Below are 15,192 nucleotides of genomic sequence, written 5' to 3'. Positions count from 1 at the left end.
GAAGCTTCAGTCTGTTTCCCGCCTCCCAGCTGAGCAGAGCAGAGCAGAGCAGAGCAAGCTGCTCCAGCTGGTCCAGGGACTACAGAAGCAGGCAAGCTCCCAGAAAGCGAGCGAACAGAGCGAGTGAAGAGGGGGAGCAAACAGGAGTTGGCCAGGGGAGGTCAAGGGGGAGGCCCCTAACATTTTTTTTTATTATTTTTATTTTTTATTTTAACTAACTTTTTTCCATTTCTTTGTCTTGTAACACACACTTTCACACCAGTGGGACTCTGCTTTTAACCTCTACTGAGTAGAGGAGCAGGCACAGGCTAGTCTAGAACAATCACAAAGCTAGACACAAAAAGGGAAAAGAGGCTATGGAAGGACAAGACTCTCCAGTGGTGGTGACCTGCAAGGTGTGCGCAATGTTTGTTTTCTTGCCTGAGAACAACATGGCCTACACCTCCAACAAGTGCAAGTTGATCACGCTGCTGGAGGAAAAAGTAAGTGGACTGGAGCGGCGACTGTCGACCCTCCGGGGAATAAGAGAACACGAAGAGTTCTTGGACAGAATGGGGGAACTACAGCAGCAAAGGGCAGACCAGAAGCTTGAAGAGCAACAGCAAGATGAGGCAGTGGGAAATGCTGAGGTGAAGAAAAATGGAATAGAGGATACTCCTTGGAAAAGGGTGACAGTTAGGAGAAGAAGAACTAGACGCCACTCTGCACCAGTGGAAGCAGTGGAGCTGTGGAACCGATTCCAGGTACTTGTGGATGAGACTGGAGGACAGCCTGCAGAGGAAGAATCACAGGGGAACCTGCATGAGAGTGAGCAAGAGGCTAAAGGTCAGTCAAACAGAGGTGATGAAACCCAGGCCTACAAGAAGAAGAAGAGAAGAGTGGTAGTAGTGGGAGACTTCTTGCTGCGTGGGATCGAGACCCAAGTATGTCGCGAAGACCCATGGACTCGCCAGGTATGTTGTCTCCCGGGAGGACAGATTAGAGACGTGACTGAAAGGTTGCCTGCACTCATAAAGCCCACTGACAGGTATCCCTTTCTTCTCATCCATGTGGGAACAAATGATACCGCCAAGCGGAGCTACGAAGAGATCACGTCAGACTTTGAAGCTTTGGGAAGGAAACTCAAGAACTTTGGGGCCCAGATAGTTTTCTCATCCATCCTTCCAGTAGTTAGAAGAGGGATAGAAAGGGAACGAAAAATACTCCGGGTGAATGGCTGGCTACAAAGGTGGTGCCGACGAGAGAGATTTGGATTCTGGGACCACGGGCTATACTTCCTGGAAGATGGGCTGTTGGCTAGGGATGGGTTGCACCTCACAAAGGATGGGAAGAATGTGTTTGGCCACAGCATGAAGAACTTCATCAGGAGGGCTTTAAACTGAATCCTACGGGGAAGGGAGATGTAATGTTGGGGGTAACAATGGACATAGGCGCATGCACTGCAATGGAGAGAACAGCTCTGATAGCGCCCAATAATAGTCTTCAGACACATGTAGGAAGAAAGCCAGACTATGAAGCACATGGTCTTTGATGTCTATATACTAATGCCCAGAGTATGGGAAACAAACAGAACGAACTTGAACTCTTAATACAAGAGGGAAATTATGACCTGATAGGTATAACTGAGACTTGGTGGGATGACTCTCATGACTGGAATACAGCAATTGAAGGATATAACTTGTTCAAAAAGAACAGGAGGAACAGAAAGGGAGGTGGGGTTGCACTGTATGTGAAAAATACATATCTCTGCACAGAAATACAGGAGGATGAGCTTGGTAGCCCCATCGAGAGCATCTGGGTTGAAATAAATGGAGCAAAGAATAAAATGAACCTGGTGGTCGGAGTCTACTACCAGCCACCCAATCAAGGAGAAGACAAGGATGAAACTTTTGAAAAGCAAATAGCCAATGTTTTAAGGAAGCATGATGTAGTAGTAATGGGGGACTTCAATTTCCCCGATATTTGTTGGGAGACAAATTCTGCAAAACATGGCCCCTCCAGGAAATTCCTGACTTGAGTGGTGGATAACTTCCTCCTACATGAAGTAGAGGAAGGAACTAGAGGATCGGCTATCCTTGACTTGATCCTAACCAACAGAGATGACTTAGTGGATAAAGTAGCAGTTACAGGAACTCTGGGGGAAAGCGACCATGTTGTACTTGAGTTCTTGGTTCTAAGGGAAGCAAAAGCCAAGTGTAGTCAAACGCGTACCCTGGATTTTAGGAAAGCTGATTTTCATAAACTCAGAACAATGATCAGTAAAGTCCCATGGCAAGCGATGCTAGTGAGAAAAGGAGTCCAAGATGGGTGGGAGTTTTTAAAAAAGGAAATTCTCAAGGCACAATCACAAGCAATTCCAACAAGAAGAAAAGGTGGAAGACAACAGAAGAAGCCAATGTGGCTTCACAAAAAGCTTAGGGATGACCTGAAAACAAAAAAGGACACATATAGGAAGTGGAAAGAAGGCCAAGTAACAAAGGAAGAGTACAGGCAGATAGCACAGAATTGCAGGGATGGCGTCAGGAAGGCTAAAGCTGAGAATGAGCTGAGGTTAGCAAGGGATGTTAAAAACAACAAAAAGGCTTTCTTCAGCTACGTGCATAGTAAAAGGCAGAGGAAAGAAATGGTGGTTCAGCTATTAAATAAGGATGGCAAAATGATAACAGATGACAAAGAAAAGGCAGAGGTGCTCAATTCCTACTTTGGCTCAGTCTTCTCCCAAAAGAGGGTCTATGACCCCCTTGGCAAAGGCGAAGTACAGGCTGAAGGGGCAGGATTGCAGCTTGAGATCGACAGGCATATGGTCAAGGAACACCTCATTACTTTGAATGAGTTCAAATCTCCAGGCCAGATGAACTGCATCCTAGAGTCATAAAGGAACTGGCAGAAGAACTCTCAGAATCGCTGTCTATTCTCTTTGAGAAATCATGGAGGACGGGGGAAGTGCCAGATGACTGGTGGAGGGCTAACGTTGTCCCTATCTTCAAAAAGGGTAAAAAGGAGGAACCTGGGAACTACAGACCAGTCAGTCTGACATCAATCCCTGGGAAAATTCTGGAGCAGATCATAAAGAAATCCATCTGGAAGCACCTTGACAACAATGCCGTGATTACTCGAAGCCAACATGGATTTGTCAAAAACAAGTCCTGCCAGACAAATCTGATCTCATTTTTTGATCAAGTAACCTCCCTTGTAGACCGTGGGAATGCTGTAGACATCATTTACCTCGACTTCAGCAAAGCTTTCGACAAAGTGCCCCATGATATCCTGATGAGCAAACTAGCTCAAAGTGGGCTAGATGAAACAACGATCCGGTGGATCCACAGTTGGCTACAGAATCGGACTGAAAGAGTGCTTATCAATGGGACCTTCTCAAACTGGGGAGAGGTAGCGAGTGGGGTACCGCAGGGCTCAGTCCTGGGCCCAGTGCTCTTCAACATTTTTATTAATGACTTGGAGGAGGAGGTGCAGGGAATGCTGATCACATCTGCAGATGACACAAAATTGGGCGGGATAGCTAATACTTTGGAAGACAGAAACAAAATTTAAAGTGATCTGGATAGACTGGAGCGCTGGGCAGAAAACAACAGAATGGCATTTAATAGGGACAAATGCCAAGTTCTACACCTAGGAAAAAGAAACCAAATGCACAGTTACAAGATGGGGGATATGTGGCTCAACCACACTACAAGCGAGAAGGATCTTGGAATTGTTGTCGATCACAAGCTGAATATGAGCCAACAATGTGATGTGGCTGCCAAAAAGGCAAATGCTATTTTGGGCTGCATTAATAGAAGCATCGCTTCCAAATCCTGGGAAGTACTACTTCCCCTCTACTCAGCACTGGTTAGGCCTCATCTGGAGTACTGTGTCCAGTTCTGGGCACCACACTTTAAGAAGGATGCAGACAAGATGGAGAGGGTTCAGAGGAGGGCAACAAAGATGATCAGGGGACTGGAAACAAAGCCCTATGAAGAGAGACTGAAAGAACTGGGCATGTTTAGCCTTGAGAAGAGAAGACTGAGGGGAGATATGATAGCTAGGGTTGGCGGAGAATTTCTCCCCGAAACTTCGGGGGGCCGAGCGCCAACATGTTCGGCCCCCCGAACATGTTTCAGGGAGAAATCCTCCGAACCCCCCCTGCCCCCCTCACCCCCCCAGGACGGGACTTACCTTCACCGAATGTCCCTCCCGGTGGCTGGTCCAGCCGGCGGTTCGGCGGGTGTTCGAGCGAGGCGGGAGCGGCAGCCGGTCTTTCGACCGGCTGCTGCTGCCGCCATTGCAATGAAAGAAAGAAAAAAAACACCCCCTGATAGGTTACGTGACGATTCACGTAGCCTATCACGGCTAGATTTGCAAAGTCAGCCGTGATAGGCTATGTCAATTGTCACGTAGCCTATCACGGGTGGCTTAAAAAAAAAAAAAAAAGTGTGTACGGATAATGGCGGCCCCCATAGGGAGCCGCCATTCCCCTTCCTTATTTGGTCGCTGTAGTCTACGTAAATGTTTACGTAGACTACAGCGAAAATAAGGGCAACGCTATTTGCGTTGCCCTTATTTTCGCCGTAGTCTACGTAAACATTTACGTAGACTACAGCGACTAAATATGGAACGCGAATGGCGGCTCCCTATGGGGGCCGCCATTAGCGTACGCGCTTTTCTTTTTTTTAAAGTCACCCGTGATAGGCTACGTGACGATTGACGTAGCCTATCACGGCTGACTTTGCAGATCTAGCCGTGATAGGCTACGTGAATCGTCACGTAGCCTATCAGGGGGCGTTTTTTGTTTTTTTTTAACTTTCGTGTTCGCGGCCGGGCGAGGTGGGAAGCCTCCCCCCCGGCCTGAACTTCGCGGGGGGACCAGCGAAGCGCCTCCCCCCCACCGCGAACGTCCTTCGAGGACAGGTAAGTGACTTTCGTCCACCCCTAATGATAGCACTCTTCAAGTACTTGAAAGGTTGTCACAGAGAAGAAGGCCAGGATCTCTTCTTGATCATCCCAGAGTGCAGGACACGGAATAATGGGCTCAAGTTACAGGAAGCCAGATTCCGGCTGAACATCAGGAAAAACTTCCTGACTTTAAGAGCAATATGACAATGGAACATATTACCTGGGGAGGTGGTGGGCTCTCCCACACTGGAGGCCTTCAAGACGAGGCTGGACAGCCATTTGTCAGGGATGCTCTGACTTGGATTCCGCCATTGAGCAGGGGGTTGGACTCGATGGCCTTGTAGGCCCCTTCCAACCCTACTATTCTATGATTCTATGATTCTAAGTTTGCTACAAGTAATAATAACTGCTGCTCCCCATCTTTGGAAGATCTTTCATCTTTCCCCATCATTTTTTCCCAGGCATCCACCTCGCTCCTTCTATTGGTATAATCACCTGATTAAAAACTCACCTCTTCACTCATGTATTTTACAGATTTCCCTTTTCTACTTTCCCTTCCATTGTCCTTTCCCTGTATGATGTTTTCATTCTATACACAGTGCCTAGTTCTTATAGGCAATCTAGAGTTGTAGTTGCTGTCTTTATTATTGTTTTTGTTATCATTATCATTACCATTAAATATTATATATTTATGGTGCTTTTCCTTGTGTTCAAAGTTTTTCACATTTGTGCAATAATATTTTATGTTTGTTTAGTTATTCCATACAATTTCATCATTCGAAGTTTAATTCATTTCCTTATATTGGCTTCATTACTGATTTGGAAGTAGTTCATTCTTTTCCATAACTTTGAATCATTTTTGTTTGCCAATAATTATAATGGCAGACTAGGCCAGTGTTTTGCTGCCTGTGGTTTTTCATCCTATTGGCATGACATTTTCAGGCATTCTACTAGCCTTCCAAATGATCGGATCTGCCAAATTTCAGATAGATGGAAGAAAGGCACTGAATTTATAGGCAACTGAAAAGGTAGACAGGTGCAGCCTACATTCTCTTTTAATTTCTCCTTCCCAGTAACCTTTCTTTGACCTGTACAGGCTGTTCCACCAAGGATCCCATTGAAATGACTAGATTTTGATTCCCATTCATTTTTATTATGAAAAAGAATGTAGGGATATATGAAAATTTCATTTCAGTTCACAAATCACTCGAAAGTACTCTGTTCGCAACTCTGAACATAAACAAACATGATGGGAGTCCATGTTCTCCAAAACTGCTTGCAAATTCCTGAACTTGCGTTCATGTTTGCAAAATGTGCAACTTTAAAAATGCACACTTTTTGAAAAACACACACCTTTTGAAAAATGCACACATTGAAACGGACTGAAAAATAGGTTGCAAACGAGAATGGGAGCAAGCCAAATTGAGTATTGAAGTTATGTTTGGAGAATTCCAGCAAGCTCGAGCATCCCTGGTTCTTCTACCTCTAAAAGAACAAAAGAACTGGAGCTCATTTGTCGTGTTTTCCATTCATTTTAAAAAAATGAATACACACCCCTAATCATTCTTCATTCAATATGGGCCAGTCAGCAACTGGAAATGTCTGGGCCAAATCTGGCCCCTTGCCTTGAGTATTGTTGCCTGGCTTTCCACTTGTCAACCTAAAATTGGAAAGATATGCAAGCCCTTTTCAGGGATTCTTCTTAATGTGCAGAAGCAACGTGTGAGGAGAGGGAGCACTCCAGCCCTGCCTCGCTCCATTGTCACATCCGACACCCTCCATGTGAAGATGAGAACTTCCTCTATCTGCGGAGGCTCGCCACACAATTAACAATTAACATTCTGCTAATCACACATACCAGAGCTATGAGTGGTCGGCTTATTTACCTCTGTGAAAGCATGTTTGGACCCAGTTTGGATAGTGATCATGGCAATTCGGGGGGGGGGATTTAAACTTCCCCCCTCCAATTTTCAACCCAAATTTCACCTCTCACTATGGGTCAGTTGTTAGGAAAAAGCACATATTTCCATTGGAAGGGGGAGGGGAATTCAATGGAGACTTTTTGTTTTCTATTTCCACTCCACTCCCCGTGGGGTGATGGTGGAAGTTCAGGCCAAAAATTGGAGGGGGAAAACCTAAACCCCACCTCCTGAATTTCCATAGCTCTGCTATTCATTATTAGGGAATGCTTAGTTAGGGATGGACAGACTCACCCATGTTCGCTGAGTGCCCATGCCCAACCAGTCACTGCTACCACCCACCCATACTCACTGGGCCGCACGAGCCCGGGAGGGCTCAGCAAGGGGTCTGGGAGTGCTCTGCAGCTGCCTGCTCCTTGCTGTGAGCTACCATTTTGTCCCAAGAACAGGCCCCCATAATTTCCATATATTTCATGTTGTGAAAAAAGGCAGCCATACAGGGCCATTTCTACAACGTCAGAGGCTCAACGAGCAGCATCCAGGGGGGCGATCATGGGGGGAGGAGCCCGTTGGACTCCACCTTGCTGTTGTGTGCTCACAATATCCCTATGCTTAGTATGGGCCAGTAGAATCTGGGCAAAATAATTTGCTGGCAGGCTACTTGAGTGGGTATGAGGGGACTGAGGTGTTCTCATCTCAGTGTGGCCCTCCATGCCCAATAGGGACACACAACAGTCCAGCATTGTAGCCATTGTTATTACCATCATCATCATCTTCATCATCCTTATTGGTCAAGTAGGGGTTGAGGCCAAGAGATAATGGTTTCTGTCAGGACATCCAGTGGATTTATCACTGCGATGAGATTTAAATCTGGGATATCCCAGTTCACAGCTGAAGCTCTTAACATTTCCTTTCTTTTTTAAAAAAAGAAGAAATCCAACAAAAGACCACATGTTGCTGAGGGTGGTTTCATTCTCTGTGTTCCAGACCCTGGCAAAGATCTTGGACAAAGTGGCTCCTGCGTTCCTCCTGAGCAGCTGCAGCTTCCTGGTGGAGAAGTCACGTGGCTCTACAGCACGAGTCGTGGTTTGGCGAGAAATGGGAGTGTTGAGGAGCTACACCATGGAAAGCACCTACTGTGGTTGCAGCCATGGCCTCTACAAGGTACTGTGATGCTTGTATGTATGTATGTATGTATGTATGTATGTATGTAAAATATTTCTTGGCTGCCTTTCAGGGCAGAAGCCCTCCCGAGGTGGCTTACAGCAATACAATACAGAACAACAGGTCAAATATTAAGTGATACAAACATAAACACAATGAAAGCCAACAATAAAACCAGCAATAATGTTAAGAACAGGAACAGCAACAGTAGCAGTCATATCAAGAGAAGGCCATGGTAAAATGATACATTTTCAAGGCCTTCTTAAAAGTTTGTAATGGCGGTGCATGGCAGAGCTCCAATGGCAGCTTGTTCCAAAGGTGTGGGGCCACTGCAGAGAAGGCCCTCTCATGTGCGATCGCCCACTTGACTGGTGTCACAGGTAGGCAAATGAGAAGGGCCTCTCTTTCTGATCTTAAAGTGTGGGCAGGCTGATATGGGTGAAGGCGGTCCTTCAAGTAACTTGGTCCCAAACCATTTAAGGCTTTAAAGCTCAAAACCAGCACTTCGAATTGGGCTCAGAAACACACCAGCAACCAGTGCAGCTGATGCTGTATAGGTATTATGTGATCAAATTGCCTCACCCCCACCAGTACTCAGGCGGCCTTATTCTGCACAAGCTGGAGTTTCTGAACCATCTTCAAAGGCAGTCCCACATATAGCGCAGTATGGTGGTCCAGCCTGGATGTGACTAGTGCATGGATAACTGAGGCAAGGTTTGTCCTCTCCAGATAGGGCCACAGTTGGCATGCCAGCCTAAGCTGGTAAAAAGCACTCCTGCATACCACCATCTAAGACCAGTTGTAAATCTCCATCCAAAGTAGTTGGTTTCCCAACCCATAGTACCTCCATCTTGTCTGGATTAAGTTTCAGCTTGTTCACCTTCATCCATCCCCAAAAAGCCTCCCGACACTGGTTCAAGAGTTCTACAGCCTCCCAGAGATGTGCATATGGAAATGAGAGGTAGAGCTGAGCATCATCCACATACTGATGACATTTCAGCCCAAACCTCCTGATGACTTCCCCCAGCAGTTTCATGGAGATGTTAAAAAGCATGGGGGACAAGATAGAACCTTGTGGCACCCCACAGACTAATGGCCATAGGGTGGAACTGAAGTGCCCCAGCACCACCTTCTGAGACCACTCCTCCAGAAAGGACCGGAACCACTTTAAAACCATGCCAATCCAGATAAACAATCCAGAAGGATACCATGGTCCATGGTATCGAAAGCTGCTGAGAGGTCCCCACATCCATTCCCCAGTGTAAGTCATCAACCAAGACAACCAAGGCTGTTTCCACCCCATAACCAGGTCTAAAACCTGATTGGAATGGATCAACGTAATCAGTTTCATCCAAAAGAGCTTGGAGTTGTGAGGCCACCCCTAAGGATGCTGGAGAAATTTGAGACTGGCTAAAATGAGCTCTGATTTCTAAAATTCCTACATGTGGAATCTGCTGCCGAGCGACCCCCTCAGGCAATGTGGAGTGCATGGAATTCTGGATGATTTCTTTTACTTTCCTGAAATTTACACATATAAATTTGTCAGAAAATAGTAAGTTTCTGCTGACGAAACGTTGAATGGAATGGGGGACAATACAGTAGATATTACATACTAAGGTAAATTGTGTAAATACTTACTAAATACCTATGTAAATACTTACCTAATTATTTGTGTATTTTTCTGCACCAAGAAAAAATAATTCACATCCATCTGTGGGCGGACGACAGAACAAAAGGCACCTGACAATCTGCAAAACACAGATGGAGCGGATTTTACACAGTCTGTACATTCCTAGCCACCACACGCTCCAGCACCTTGCCCAAGAATGGCAAATTTGACATGGGGCAGTAATTATCTGGAACCATAGGATCTAAATTTGGTTTCTTGAGCAAGGGCCTCACCACAGCTTCTTTCAAAGCTGCAGGGACCTTGCTGCCCCGCAAGGAGGCATTTATCACCTCGGAGTTCCAGATACCCAGCTCAGCTCTGGCAGATTTCACAGGCCAGGATGGGCAAGGATCTAAAGGGCAAGTAGCAAGCCTCAGTCCTCCAAGCAGTTTGTCCACATCCTCAGGTTGCACAAGCTGAAAGATATTCATAACGTGACTAGATGGTGCACCAGCCCCGTCCATATCAGACTCTGTCAAAAGAATGGCATCCAAGTCAGAATGAATGCGAACCATTTTATGTGCAAAGTATCTGGCAAATTGTTCACAGTAGGCTTTTGAGCGTTTGAGTTCTTGTGTTCCAAGGCCTATGCCCAAGAGGCCTTTAACCAAATGGAAGGGCTCTGTTGGACGACAGCTAGGGATGTACGAAACTCACTTACCTTTTTGTGGACTCTTTCTCGGTGGGGGGGGAGGCACTCCGTCCCTCCCCCCGGAATCCTCGACGGGCGGGAGGCGATCCGGTCCTCCCCCCCCCCAGAATACTCGATGGCCAGCTCTGCTCCACAGCCAGGCCGCGGAGCAGCCAGCCAGGGCCATCTGCAACCGGATTTCCAGCTGCGGACGGGCTTCTGTGGACGCAAATGGTGGCTACCATAGTGGCCGCCATTTGCATCCAGCCAGGCAGCTGTGATAGGCTACGTAAGAACTTACATAGCCTATCACAGCTAACCCCCCCCAAAACAACCCCAGCGTACGCAAATGGTGGCGGCTATGGCGGCCGCCATTTGCGTTCCCTATTTTTCGCTGATTTATCTTATGTAAATATCTACATAAGATAAAACGGCGAAAAAAAGGGGAATACAAATAGCGTAGAGGGCGCTATTTGTGTTCCTTTATTTTTCACCGTTCTAGCCTACGTAAATATTTATGTATTGGAATCCGTGGCGGAATTCTCTGCCATCCCTAGACGACACTGAGCAGATGCAATGGTGGCAGAGAAGTAGGATTTCTTCACTGCCTTCACCACCACAAAATAAGATCACAAGTGTATTTTTACGTATGTTTGATTGTATTCGTTCTGAGTCTTCCTCCATTTGTACTCTACTCATTGACACAGTCATTTCATTGCCCTCAGCTCCTCAGAATACCAAGGAGCTGACATGGTTCTATGACGAGGATATTTGGGAGTGATCATATCTATACCCGGGGTCATCTCCTCATTCCAAGCAGTGACCAGGACCTCGACAGTACCGCCGGCTAAGGCTGCAGTAAAATCCTGAAGAAACCTCAAAAATCTATCCGGATTCATCAGTCTCTGGGGACGGACCATCAAATGTGGTCCCCCACCTAGGGATGTATGAAAGTCACTTACCTTTTCAACGGGGTGATTCGCGGTGGGGGGAGGCGCTCCGCACCTCCCCCTGAAATCCTAAACTGGCCGGCTTCGCTCTGCGGAGATTCTGTGGAGCTGCTGGCCGGGGCCGCCCGCAGCCGGACATCCGGCCACTGGGCAGCCTGCAGGAAAAAAAAAAGCATACGCAAATGGTGGCGGCTATGATGGCTGCCATTTGTGTTCCCTTTCTTTCACTGTTTTAGCCTACGTAAATATTTACATAAGCTATTACGGCGAAAAAAAGGGGAACGCAAATAGCGTAGTGGGCGCTATTTGCGTTCCTTTTTTCCCTGCCATTTTAGCCTATGTAAATATTTACGCAAGCTATTACGGTGGGGAAAAAAAGGAACGCAAATAGTGCCCACTATGCTATTTGTGTTCCCCTTTTTTCCGCCATAATACCTTATGTAAATATTTACGTAGGCTAAAACAGTGAAAAAAAGGGAATGCAAATGGCAGCCGCCGTAGCTGCCACCATTTGCGTACGCTGGTTTTTTTTTTTTTAGCTTGTCGTGATAGGCTACGTAAATACTTATGTAGCCTATCACAGCTATGATGAGGAAGCGAATGGCAGCTACGCTGCGGCCGCCATTCGCAAGTCAGCGTGGATGGCAGCAGGTAAGTGCTCCATTTCGCGTGCCTTTCGTGGGGGGGGGCTTCATTCTGCCATGGATTTCAGGGGGCTGAATGCACTGGCATTCGGCCTCACCGAGATCCATGGCGAAATTCTCTGACATTCCTACCCCCACCCCTGCGGAGGTTACAGGTGGCCTGGAGGTCAAAACTGACCAGATAATGATCTGTCCATGCCAAAGGAGTCACTACTGACTCCCTCCCCCAGCAGATCATTTTCTCCCAAATCCAGCACAGAAAACCAGGTCCAAAGTGTGTCCTGCCACATGTGTTGGGCAAGATATTATTTGAGACAGGCCCATGGTTGACATGGTGGCCATGAAATCCTGAGCCACTCCTGACAAAGCAACCTTGGCATGAATATTAAAGTCCCCCAAGACCATCAGCTTTTGCTTGCTTAGAACACCAACTATATGAATAGAATTGTCAGTTATCCAAACAGCACAGGCCTCCAGCATAGATCTGCATTTTCAAGAACTTCTCCAAGACAGGATGGCAAGACATGACTCAGAATCTTAGTTCTGTGCTTAGGATGTGGAACAGCACATAACCTATTGGCTGGAGGTGTTGCTTTAATAATCAGTACACTATATGTAGCTTCCACCTGAGGAGTTCTGTCTTGCAGAGTTCTCATTTGTGTTTGCTTCAGCGTGACTCTGGGCAGGGCTGGCATCAAGGGTAGGCATGGTCAGGCACCTGCCGAGAGCCCACACTCCAGCTTGCTTGCCTACTGTAAGTGAAACATCCTCCCGTCCTTACGGTTTAGAAAAAGTCAGTAGGCAAGCGAACCCGATTGCCAACTCAATCTGTTCCACCAAGCTAGCCTTCACAGAGGCCCTGGTTCCTGCCTAGGAAGCACAGTCTCCCCAACCCAGCCCTCACTTGGGTATTAATCCTAATTTTCCTGTGCAACTGAAACATCCCCTCGTCCATACAGCGTACAAAAAGACAGTAGGCAAGCAATCCTGAGAACTCCTTGGACTTGCTCCTGTTCGCAATTGCAATCAGCTTCTTCGCTTGCCTCTTGCTCTGGCCCAGACAACAGTGGTGATGAGAAGGAGGAGTGGGAGATGCCACTGCCTACTTGCTCACTGGCTCTCTGCCCATCAATCAAGCAAGTGGTAGGAATGATGAGAAAGTGGATGAGATGATAAGAAAGAGGACAAGGAACAATAGCAGCTTGTGACAATGGCAATGAGAAATTAGACTCATGGAGGGAGGGCCCACTGAGGGTGTCTTGTCCAAGGGCCCTCAAAAACCTGAAGGTCACCTGACTTTGAGTGGCCTGATAATTTCTTTTAAATGCTTATAGACCACCTTTTGGTCACAAGACGCTCAAGGCAGCATACAAAACCATATTTACAAACCATTTTAAACCACAGCAAACACAAAAAAACAGAGCAACAGGAGAAGTCTAGTGTCATGTGTCTTATATCTCAGTAGCATCTGCTGAAAAGAAATATATGCCATTCTAAGGACTGGACATTTCAAAATATACACATTTTTGTATGCCCTGTTTCAAATTTATGTATTTTTGAACACACATGTTTAAATGTACACATTTTTGAGATGGATTTTTTTTTTTTTTTGAGAACTGCATCACAAGCTTTGGGAAAACACAGAATTAAAATTCTAACTGCTTTCTGGTTCACGCGCAAATTTGGTAAATTCTCCTCAAAATGCAGACTGAATGAATTTCTTACCCACCCATAGTTAAGAGTACTTGAAAGTAGACCGTGTAAAATCCCCTCTGTCTGTGTGTCTCAGATTGTCAGGTGCCTTTTGTTCCATCATCCACTCACAGATGGATGCAAATTATTTTTTTTCATCATGCGGAAAAATATGCAAATAATTATGTAAAGGTTTCATAACAATTTACATAATTTACCTTGGTACGTAACATTTAACGTATTGTCCCCCATTCCATTCCAGTTTTCCTCAGCAGAAACGTGTGTATTTTCCTATGAATAAATATGCGCAAATTTCGGGAAAGTAAAAGACAAAAACAAACCAAAAGTCTACAAACTCTGCATGGCCTGAGGAGGTTGGTCCACAGTGGATTCCACAGGTCAGATTCTTAGAAATCCTAGCTCATTTTAGTCTGTCTCAAATTTCTCCAGCATCCCTACTTGAAAGCGCCTTCTAATTGAACATATTGGCAATCGTAAAAATAAAACAAAATAATAATGGCACACAAATGGGACTTTTGGAAAATGTGCACAAATATGCTTTAATCAATGGGAATAGAAAGAATGTAGAATTGAAAGATGTGCAAAATTGCTAATGTACTTTTGGAAAAATATGCATGGAAATAATGGGTGGATTTTCATGTGAAAAGGGGGACCCCCCCCAAGCTCACAATCTGATATGGACTTGAATTGGAATGAGCTTCAAGACTGAATTTGGAGAACTTCAGCAAGCTTGATTTTTGCTTATTTGCACAACCCTGAAGATGAGGAGCCTGTCAGAAGCATACAGAAATGTGTATAGTTTGAAAAATATGCACAAAATGATTTATTCGATGGAAAAATTGCTGGTAAAAATGCATATATTTGAAAAAGCGAGCACAAAAAAGTGTATTGAACTATGTATATTTTTGAAAATGCACCCAAAGGTTTCTATCAGTTTTTCTGTGGACTATTTTTTCCCCTCCTTTCTTATCCAATCTGATGCAGAAATGGGACGGAATGAATTTAGCAATGGAAAAATGGGAACTTGAGCGAAACTGAGCTTGACAGTTTCGCCATTCCCTTAACAATAATCTTGGCTATCATCCAATAGAGAATGATCTGAAGGCACCCCTGGTGCAGTTTTGTTCACTGAAGCTCAGCAGATCTGAACCTGATCAGTTTCTGGATAGGGAATTGCCTGGGAATCCAAAATACTGCTCTGGGTTCCTTGGAAAGGAGGAATGTTAGGATACAACTCCTTTATTTATAGAGGACATATTCATTGCATTCAACAAACACATAAATGAATGATTATTTAGCAATCAAATTTATGATCAGCGTCAGGGACCTCAGAGCTCATTACAAACTCCATAGAGCTGTCACACCATGCATCAGCGAAACGTAGCAAGGAGGAGCAGAGCAGCTGTTCCAGAGCACACTGGATTTCAGGAGAAATGTTTGGGAGAGGAAACAGAGGAGTAATACGAAGAGAATATTAGGGAGGCAAATGGATTTGCTTTCCTCGGCTGGAACAATATGGAAAATGCATCCCACATCTGAGGAATGGCACATACATTTCGAAATGCACACCTGGGGTATATGGGTGGATATTGCCAAAGGCAGTTTTTCAGTA

At 45.6% G+C, this 15,192-nt stretch overlaps 1 protein-coding gene across 1 annotated transcript in view; it reads left to right on the top strand.

The window, feature by feature from the left end:
• The window catches only part of AGBL1 (AGBL carboxypeptidase 1), a 732,367-nt gene that overhangs the window by 353,423 nt on the left and 363,752 nt on the right, over positions 1-15,192 (top strand). Inside the window, 1 exon segment of the mRNA XM_084816379.1 lies at positions 7,797-7,973. Coding sequence (XP_084672505.1) covers positions 7,797-7,973 — 177 coding nt within the window.

This window comes from Heloderma suspectum, chromosome 11 (assembly GCF_057233095.1).
Source record: "Heloderma suspectum isolate Gila_16-S chromosome 11, 16-S_ref, whole genome shotgun sequence".
Lineage (NCBI taxonomy): Eukaryota > Metazoa > Chordata > Lepidosauria > Squamata > Helodermatidae > Heloderma > Heloderma suspectum.
The sequence above is the reverse complement of the archived record's forward strand: the minus strand, read 5'-3'. Positions and strand labels throughout refer to the sequence as shown.